General features: G+C 39.5%; 1 protein-coding gene across 1 annotated transcript; it reads left to right on the top strand.

Annotated features, from left to right (window-relative positions):
* The first annotated feature begins 7,423 nt into the window (after nucleotides 1-7,423).
* Nucleotides 7,424-9,763, top strand: DHRS1 (dehydrogenase/reductase 1). Its single transcript, XM_081327444.1, has one exon. It carries the CDS (start codon nucleotides 7,541-7,543, stop codon nucleotides 8,531-8,533), a length of 993 nt encoding a protein of 330 aa, XP_081183570.1. The 5' UTR covers nucleotides 7,424-7,540; the 3' UTR covers nucleotides 8,534-9,763.
* Nucleotides 9,764-10,788: the final 1,025 nt, after the last annotated feature.

The following is a 10,788-nucleotide window of genomic DNA, read 5'->3' on the forward strand; positions in this document are numbered from 1 at the left end:
TGTTCAAAGCCACAGCATAGAGAATTCTTTAAAACCTTGTAAATAACAAAGTGGGAGAGATAGTCATTAAATCAATTAGTCTGTGCTGTGAGCAAGGCTTTAATAAGAAATCCCTATATTCAGTTATAACAAAGTTTCGAAGTTCAAAACAGAGACATTTATTTGTGAAAGAAGGAGAACTAATGAAGGCCATAATCACATGTACAGAATTCCCAACTAAATCAACATAGTCACTCTAACTTATCTACTCACGAGATAAAAATGTGGCACTTCTTGCAAAGAGAATAACTGACAAAGGTCCAACTCCTGCTTAGATGGAAACCAGCATTTCCCCCTACCTCTTCTTTAAAAATAAATAAGTAAATAAATAAAACTATAGAAAAAGCATTTTTTTCAGAAAAACTATTTTTGAAACTCCTCTGTCTAAAAAGACTACTAGAGATCAAGGTAGCTATCAGTGACCTCTTTTTTTTGCTTAAAAATGTGAGACAGAGGAAGTGGTGAGGTGAATAGTAAAGAGCACCAAGTTGTAGTGTAGGGAAAAAAATCCTTTCTCTTGCATCAAGGTAGGGGAAGGAAGAGATAAATCTTTTGTTTCTGGGTAGGGTTTCCCCACTCCAGAATGGGGATCCTTACTTGCTTGTAATACTTTCAAAACATCCTGAAAGCAAGATTCTAACCATGCAGCATTCCCTTGCTGTAAAGAATACCAAAATGGAAGATTATTTAGATATTTTCTTTTGTTTTAATTTACCAGATTATATGCCCTTTCAGCATTAATGTCTGCTAGTTGCAGAATGAATTCCAACAAGATATGTTATTTAAAACCTATGGAGGGGCAGAATGAAACTTCCCAAAGAGAAAGTTTAGTTACAGTATGAAATTCAAATATAAGGCTTCCGGTTTACCAAGTCAGCCGTTATGGATGTCTGGAGGATGGCTCTCGTCTTCCACGTCCAGATTCACATCGCTGGGGGGGTCCTAAAAGGACTGAAGCCCTGGAGGGGTGACCAGACAGAAGGGGCTTTTGCAGAAATGCGGGGCAGCCGCAACCCCCACGTTAGTGCCTGAATTCCCTTTGTACCGGCGGACGAAAGCTGGCCATAGGAATATGGCCAGTTACTAGGCTGCAGACAGCCGAAGTCAAACTTACCATCAGGCAACATTAAAGCAGCGTGGAAGAGATGGTAAGATTCCTCACTTATACCTTAATCATCTTCTTTTCACCTAATTAAGCTGCTAAGTACTTTCCCCCCTGTGGAGAGGGAGGGGGAAATTCAACCCTCCCTTCAAATAAGCGGTGAGCAAGCCCAGGGGTGTTTAAAAAAAAGTTGAAGAAAGAAATGGACTAAAAAAAAGAATTTCCAAAGTACTTGGGGGACACCCAGTGGCTAAACTTGAAATTGTAATCTGACTTTCTCTTTAAAAAAAAACCCAAGAAAATATTTAAGAAAAACAAGATAAGAGTAACCTTGAACACCAGATGTGAAACTTCACTATGGAAGAGTTTCAAAAACAAATCCATGCTATGTGGGAAATATCTTACCAAACTTATCAGTTCCTTTCTACAGCTGGCGACAAAATAAGAGCTTTTGGAAAAGAATTAGAAAGCATCTCAATGAAACAAACTCAAACTCTAACTGTGACTACAACTAATATTTTATTGGGATAGAACTTAACAGAAGAAATTGAACAATCAAATACATTGGCAGAAGAATTAAATATTCAACAAATACAGGCTTTTGAAGATTATAAAGGAGAAAAGATGGAAAAATTTTTATTTAGACCAGTACAATTATATCAAGAGGTGAAAATAATGAGAAGATTTGGTGCTGTTAGCAGACTCTTCAATCCTTCAAAAGTGGAGACTGGAGGGCCACTTCAATATGATATAGCAACACAAGAATGCTTTGATGACCCTGAGGCAAAGAAGCGAAAAATGACATGGCAAAGGAAGAAAGCAAGAATAAGATTGAAGAAATATGAACATTTTTAAGAGGCCTGAAATAGATAATACCAAAATATACAGGACTGTATTGGGATTACGAGAGATTGTTTCGATGAGTAGAAAAAATACTGATTAACTAAAAAAATAAAAAAAAATAAAAATAAAATACAGATGTATGAATACTAACATTGAAATATTGAGTTGTTTAAATGATATGGGTTAACATGTATATATGCTAAAAGTGATAGAATGTATAATATACTTGGATGTAGAGACATGAGAGGATGTATTAAATGTTGAAATGGAAGAAATTTTGGTTAATTTTTAATATGTGGAAACTATAAATGAGAAACAAGAATATTGTATTGACCTCTTTTTTCTCCCCCTTGCAATTGGTATTTTAATGACTACTATTCTAAATATTGTATGACTGATATAGATATGGAAATGATATAAATAAGAACTGGATTACATTACTAGGTATTGGAGAAAATTGTGTAAAGGGAAAGGAGGTTATTTAGCAATATGAAAATGAGAAATCTTAAATGTTTAATTTCAATATCAATGTAAAATTAAAGCTAGAAAAATATATAAGGTATTTGATGTTTTAAAGATGGAAAGTTAAAATATAAAATATACTAAATATTGATAAATATAAAAAAACTACTAAATGACTAATGGGTAGCAATGAGAAGTATGTTAATTTAGATAAGAGATAGTATGTATTAAAGGTAAAAAGAGTAATTATTGGTTACAACAACTTGGAGATTTGTAATAGTATGTATTTGTCTGAAATGGAACTATTGTAACCCGGACACCACGTTGCTTTTTAAAGATATTATTGTAATATTGGAAAACTAATAAAAAATAATAAAAAAATTCAAATATACATTGCTCGTATCATATTACAGAATTCTTACCAGATTTTGGGTACGTGACTATGAATATATCACTATCCCTGACTTTGGAATCTCTAGTGCCTCAAGGTGCTAATTTTGCTCACCAAATTTGCTGCAAAATTAAGCCTTTTAAAATCAAGTAATTCTACATGTTGCCTTTTTCCTACCAACATAAGAGCATCTGCAATAAAAGAGAAATTAGACTATTTTTCCATTTTAATGCTAGCAGCTGGTGCATAGACAGATTGTCAAGATCCCTCACTTCATAAGCTCTTTGTTTCAACCATTCAGCAATGATCCCCAAGAAAAAATAACCTTGAGAAAGTGGAATTGTTTATACAACTGTTAAAACCGTAACTTAAAATGTTACATTTAAGGGTTTCAGTCTAATCAAAAGAAATACAAGCAAGTTGGAATTGTTATAGCTGCTACATATTCCTGGGAGATGGAGAAGGTTGTGCAACTAAATGTTAAAAAAAATAAAATAAAGATATATGTTGACATCATCTCTGATGGAAAGGATCGTGAGGAATTTAAGGAGTTCCTTAGGATTTAATGGATAATAGCATTACTATAAATGTGTTAGCAGAGGCTGCAATTTAAACGCCCAATATTTATTTGCTTATTGTAATGATGATTTGTTTTTGTTTTTTTAATCCTTTTTATGCTTGTGAATTTTCAGATCATTTGGCATTTGGCTATCAACCATTCAATTCTAGCTTCTCTTCACTGAATAAATTATTAAATTGTTCAGTCTGTAATGTGTCCTGTGGAGAGAAGGAAGTCAATGTTGTAATACTGGTATGTGAGTATGATGGATCTTGGGGCCCACTGTGGCTATTAACCAAAGAAGGTAATCACAGTCTTTAAGGATAAGCTGTATTTTCTTTGATGGCCTTACCCTGTCTCTGCCAATATGGTGCAAGAAGGAGAGAGTAAATATAACTTTCTGTAAGTGGAAACTTGCTCCTTTTGCCTTGCTATATAGATCTACATGAGTAACAATAATGAAAATGAAAAGTTGGGTTTTTGTAATGCAATTTATACATTGTACTGTTCAGAATAAAAAGACTATTTTCATAAGATTTCCCTTAATAGGTCAACATAATAAACTACTCAAATGTAACTCTGTGTGTCATTCTTGATTCCTTACATAAATGTTTATATAAATCTTGCCAGATTAAAGCAATAACCTGCATTACTATGTATACTTTGTGAAATATTAAGAAGGATACCGCCTTTGCCCTTTTCCTGCATATCAAAGACTCTGAGCTTTGCTTTCTGTTTACCCTCTGGGAGAGGGCCTCTCCTTTCCGGGACTCTGTATTACATTCCACCACAGATTATTTTTAATGATCTCAGGTATAACACAATCAGCATCTGGAGCCTATTGGCTTTAAGATATTCAATCAATCAGGATGCCTCTTGCACTGAAACTGATGGCCAAGTATGCACTTGCTCAAATCAGGCTGGCTCTCACTCATGTCACAAAATAGGCCTACATAAAACTATTTGGAATATTTTTTTTCAAGCTTGAATTAGTACTAGATTAACTGGAGTCGGGGCAGTGATTTTCCTGATCCTCTGGTGATATACAAGAAAGGGGAAGAATCTCTCATTCTGACTGATGTCTATCAAGACTCAGTGCCATTTTTTTACAAGATTTATATTGGACCTTTAAGCTCTTTAAGAGATGTATTTGGGCCTCTGAAGGGAGGTTTTTACTTTTTCTACATGCTTTTTCATCTGTGCCCAATTCTGATCAAACCAATTATCATTTTTATACCCCAATTTCCAAAGTGCTGTTGTGATAGAAACTGATTTGAGGTTAATTAATGTTTCATTCCATTCTAAATATGGTCAGGAATTCAAAGAACTAAACTGATTCTTGAGTTACACTGAAGGTCCACTGGCACCATTCTCAGTGTCCTGATCTTTCCATGAAATATTCTGTACAGGTGACATGATTGTCCTCAAACACTCTATCCTGATAAAAGACCAGAAAGAGTGTAAGCTTGTTCCTTTTACACTGGTATACTTAGGCAGCCTTACTTCTCTAATATTATATTGCAATTTTGGAAGGCGTCTAGCAAAATTTTTCCAAATGGATCAGTGCCAACTTAACCAATGCTACAAATTAAGCTTATACCTATAGATGGTCCTCAGTTAAGGATGGTAATTGAGACTAAAATTTCTGCTGCTAAGCAGTGCAGTTGTAAAGCACAGCATCACATGACTGCATTGCTTAGTGATGGCAATTTTGGCAGTCTTCATTGTTGTCATTAAGCAAATATTTTGGGTTGTTAAGCCAGAATCTCCTGACAATTTCCTACCAATTTTCAACAAGCAAAGTCAGTGAGGAACTGCCAGGAAGTCACAAGTCATGGGAAGCTCACAAAGCTGTATGCAGCAACAACTTTCCCTAACCCAGCTGTACTTGTGAAGGGCCAGGTAACATATGCTGAGTCAGCAGCAGGAGAAAGAAGACAGTGAAGATCAACTGTGGGGTGGCAGGGGTGAGGAAATGCAGAGCAACCAAAAGGGCAGAGATGGGATGAGAAGATAGATGGAAAAAGAATTGAAGTGCACCTTGTCATAAATGCGAGTAATCATGTGTCCATAGAGGAGCTGCAATGGTTGTAACTTCAAGCACAGGCATCTGTTTAGTGCTGCAATAACTGAACTTTTGCTGAACAAATGGTTGTTAAGCGAGGACTACCTGTAATTAGAATCCTGCTTTCTTTGCTATATGTCTGTCAGTAAAAACTGACTATTGCTTTAATTGTAGGCTGTCCATTGCTCTGCTGAATTAGTAAGACACAGAAAAGACTGTCGATGATGAACTTATATATGCCCTGTGAACCGCCCTGAGTCCCTAGGGAGAAGGGCGGTATAGAAATCCAATAAATGAAATGAAATGAAATGAATGAAACTTCTTTCACAGCAGTACATGCTAAGCCCTCTGGCATCCTATTATGTACATGATGATGCATGCATAAATAAAAAACATAATAGTGCTAGAACAAAGTAGGAAGACAGCTTGATCTAATAGTATGAAAATATAAAAGGCATGGATAAAAAATATTATTGAAAGAAAAATCTTCTTCAGGGTCCAGTCCAAGCTGGGAATAAGCAAAATGGACACTGCTTTAGAAAGAAAGTTGTGGTTTATTAAAGAGCAGAGCCAGACGAAAGAGGGCTGTGGGAAAGCTGACCACATGTATGTGGGAGTGGTGGGTTTTTATACCTTCTTGAGCTTTTGTTTGGAGTTGTTCCTGTGGCATGAATTTTGACCTGTGTCTGAGGGTGCCTTTCTGGTATTCTGATGGTGGTGAGTTATATCCTGGTTCCCTGGGGCTGTGGCTGATGACTTGGATTTTTTTGTGTGAGGGACTGTTGATTCTAGGGATCTTTGTCTTTCTAATCCAAGCTTCCTGGCTCCAATCTTTCTGACAAGATTATCACACCAGCATTTCTGCAGACCTGGTTTCTGTTTGGGGCAGAGAGACTTTTGAGGGGGGGGAAATTGGTTTCTGCCTTTAAAATCCTTTGGGGAAATATATTCTGCCTTTGGGGAAATATATTGTGTCTTTTTAATATTTCCCAAAATATTTCTTTCTCTGGATTCTTCCCACACTATGATTCAGTTAAATTTTAATTCAATTTCTGTATTCTATAACATGTCTGCACTGCTCCTCCTTTTTCTGTATTTACAAATTCTGCTCATTTCTCTGTATGGGATTTTTTTTACAAGTTCAGAATTTGCTTTTCTCGGATCAAATCTTAATCCACTCATTGTAATAGGAATTGACCAAATGGCTTATTTATCTCGAGTCAGGTGTTGTGGACTGAGAGAATGACTAACTCAAAGTAAGCCAATTAGTTGTCAGCCTAAGGCTCGACCAGAAGTTGCAAGTGGTCAGTTTTAGTCCTACTTAGGTATGAAAGGCAGTTGGGTGACTGGCTCAGTCTTTCTTGCTCAGCCCAACTCACCTCATAGGGTTGTTATTATGGGAAAAATAGGAGGAGGAAAGAGTATTAGGTATGTTCGTATGTTGAGTTATTTATAACTTATAAAGGCAGGATATAAACAGATAGGTAAATAGTTACTGTAAACTTCATAAGCTTTTTAACTCAGCCAAGGGCTCCCATTTAATATGAACAGATAGGGGGCTGGGGGTGGGGGAGAGGAAATCGGCTAAAACTTGCCGTTGATAAAACACATAAAAACTAAGAGTTAAGGTGGGTTTACTAGCACTGGAGACTACAGGTTTTTTTTCCTAGCCTTGGAAACTCAGGATGATTATTGCGGGGCTAACATGAAGGGGGATTTTCCCCGATACCGTCCCAGGCTTTTGGAAATGCAGGCTTTAACTAAATAAATGACAAAAGGCAGCCACCCTTCTGAAGCTTGTGCTACTACTACAGAACTTGCTGAGTTATTCCCGACAGCGAGCTTCCAAGTGCTCCCTTTGCTTTAACCGTCCGTCTCTATTACTACAAGCTCTTGCGTCAAACCGAGGAGACGCCAGCGGCAGGCCCCGCCTTTTCTAATGCGGACGGAACGTCGCGAAGTTGAGCAAGAGCCACAAAAGGCCCTGCCGGCGACGTGCCTCGCCTGTTTTCATCAGCCGCTCAGCAAATTGCCCCTTTCTGCCCCGCTGCTGCTGCTGCCGCCGCCGCCGCCGCCGCCATGGCCTCCGGGACCAAGCCTCTGCTAGGGCACGTCTGCGTGGTGACCGGCGCTTCGCGGGGCATCGGGAAAGGCATCGCGCTGCAGCTATCGGAGGCGGGCGCCACCGTCTACATCACCTCCCGGCACCGGGAAACTCTGGAGCGAGCGGCGGCGGAGGTGCACGGCCGGGGGGGCAAGTGCGTGCCGGTGGTGTGCGACTCTACCCGAGAGGAGGAGGTGGCGGCGCTGTTCGAGCGGGTCCGGCAGGAGCAAGCCGGCCGCCTGGACGTTTTGGTCAACAGCGCTTTCTCCGCGGTGACCACCCTCTCCAAAGAGATCGGCGTGCCGTTCTGGGAAAGCGAGGCCTCCCTCTGGGACCAGGTCAACAACGCAGGCCTGAGAGGCAACTATTTCTGCACGGTTTATGCCGCCCGGCTTATGGTGCCGGCCGGGCGCGGGCTCATTGTCATCGTCTCCTCGCCCGGCGGGCTGCGCTACATGTTCGACGTCCCCTACGGGGTGGGCAAGGCTGCCTGCGACCGCCTGGCGGCTGACTGTGGCGTCGAGTTGCGCCCCTTCGGCGTGGCCTGCGTGGCCCTTTGGCCCGGGCTCGTTCGTACCGAACTGCTCCAGGAGCAAGCGGGGAGTTTCGAGAAAGTATTCAGTGACCTGCCGGAGCGGTTGACCAAGGCAGAGAGTCCCGAAGTGAGCGGGAAATGCGTGGTGGCCTTGGCCTCGGATCCCCAGGTCATGCGGCACAGCGGCAAGGTGGTCCTCACCCCAGACCTTGCCCGTCTCTACGGGTTTAAGGACGTGGATGGGCGAGACGTCTATAATTATATTTCGATTCGGGACATCCTTACCGAATTGATGCCCAAACTGTCTTACCTTTTCTGGTTCATTCCCCGCTTTATCACTCTTCCTAAGTGGGCCCTTACTCTTTATTCCAGCAAGTTTGCGATCTACCCTCCCATTCAGCCGGCAGATTTTAAACCACCTAAAAAAGACTAACCGTCTGGCGTACCCCTTAGGAGCATGTTTTGCAACAAGGTCAAGCTTTCTTTTGTGGGAAAAAAAATATTGCTCTGCTTTGTTCTGTTTCCTCTCTTGAAAATTAGGAAGACTTGAGTTCTTGCAGGGAGTTTACCCCTCTAAAAACTCTTGAGGAATTGCTTCAGGATTTCCCTCTGGGAAAAAAAAGGCTTTATGACACCATTTGCTACAATCTGCTTTTGTGTTTTGGACACAGCATTAGCTGCTAAGTTACTTAATATTTCTGTCCTATCTAAAAAGAAAGCTTTGAGGTTTATCAAAAAAACCATTCACCTATTTGAAAGTGATGGAGCTACTTACAACTAAGAATACCATAGTTGAAAGAAGTTAAGACACCTGGAAAAAGTGCCTTTTTGTTTTGCTTTCACCTATGTTGAGGCCATTTATATACTCCGCCAGAACCTTCTATATTTTGTTTCCATAAAAACAATTGTCAATTTGGCATGTATGTGATATTCTGAAGCTTACTTAAAACAAAAAATCTAAACTCTGAAAGAAAGGGGTTCCTCTCCTCTCTTCCATTCAGTTTTATTGGATTCTTGGAGCCTGGTGAAATCCCAAGATAAAACTTGGGGAGAAATCCTTTTATCTGTACTTTTTTTCAGCCTTCAAGACATTCCAGAATTCTGTTCATTCCAAAGTCAAATATTAGCAGAATTAGTCCTGATGAAAGAAAACCCTACAGAGACACTAGTACAGGGGTAGGCAACCTCGGCTCTTTTATGACTGATGGACTTCAACTCCCAGAATTCCTGAGCCAGCTGGAATTGCCTACCCCTGCACTAGTATATTAAGCCATACAGGACACCCAATCAGCAAAAATTAGCAAATGTAATCAGAGCCATCTCAGAGTGGACAAAGAACAAGCTATAAAACATGACAGCTCTCCAGAAAGAAAATTTGCTAAAAACCATTATGAAACAGATAAGGGGGTTTAAAACAAAGTCCTGAATAAGGAGCACAGGCTGTGTGTGTGTGTGTGTGTGTGTAAAATAGGAAACACCTCACCTTTGTTCAGTTTGCTGTCTGTATAATTCTCAAAGAAGCAAAATTGTTCTTTTCATAAGACAACCATTGTTTGTTCTTAAAAGGTTTGAGGAAGCTGATGTAATCCTTCTCATAAAGTGCGTACATGCTTGCTTGTTAAGTATTGTATTCTGTGGCCACAAATCAATAAAACTGAAAAAAACACACCACTTAGCTGTTTGATTTTCTTGCTTTACCTCAAAATTGAAAAAAATTTTCTTGTAGCCACTTAAAGATTTTTTTCAATAGTTACAACTTCAGTGCTTAGCACTTTTCATCCAATGTAATAGTTAAGGGCCAGGAAAAATAAGAGAAGATTGATTTATGAAATATGGTGATATTCCTAAGTGTAAGGGACAGCCACAGGGGAGGGAAATTGGTGTTATAAGATTGTACTAGGGAAAACAACCAGGAGGATATCTATGATACCCGTATTATCTTCTCCTAATTGTTCTTGTGCCTGCTCTATTTTTGAAAATTGTGTACCATAATTAGAAAATAGATTTTAAAACTTATTTGGGGATTCAGATGTGAACATGGTATGTGGAATTAATCTCAGCAGCTGTGGAGGCTTAATGCTAAAATAATTGCTAAATCAGTCAGTTGCGAAAGGCAGCTTTACTTGGAACAGCTTATAATAATGTTACCTTTAATATTATTAAACAACTGCCTACTTTGGGTCCTTGGGAAAGGATTCAATAGGTGGATAAAACTGTCTAATCTGAAAATCTGGCTGACTGTGCAACAAACCATAATAATAAAGTCACAGGCCAAGCAGATAACAAGACCTGGCAACGGATAAGAGCAGGAAAACTGAAGAGACAGAAGAGCTAATTCTGATTGCACAAGACCATGCCTTAAGAACAAATGCATATAGCCAAAATTAATAAGACAGCAACATTTTAGCAAATGCCACCTCTGCAAAGAGCTGAAGAAACAATGGACCACCCTCTTAGTTGCTGCAAGATCGGACCAACTGACTACAAACAACGGCATGACAAAGTACCAACAACAGTACATTGGAAGATCTGCAAGAAATACCATTTGCCTGAAAACAAAAACTGGTGGGACCATAAAATAGAAAAAGTAATAGAAAGTGAAGAAACAAGTGCTCTGGGACAGAAAAGCACCTGCCACATAACCCCCAGACTTAACAACTGTCAATAAGAAAGACAAAAAAAGTCTGG

The sequence above is a fragment of the Vipera berus genome (assembly GCF_964194415.1).
Source record: "Vipera berus genome assembly, chromosome: 1".
NCBI lineage: Eukaryota > Metazoa > Chordata > Lepidosauria > Squamata > Viperidae > Vipera > Vipera berus.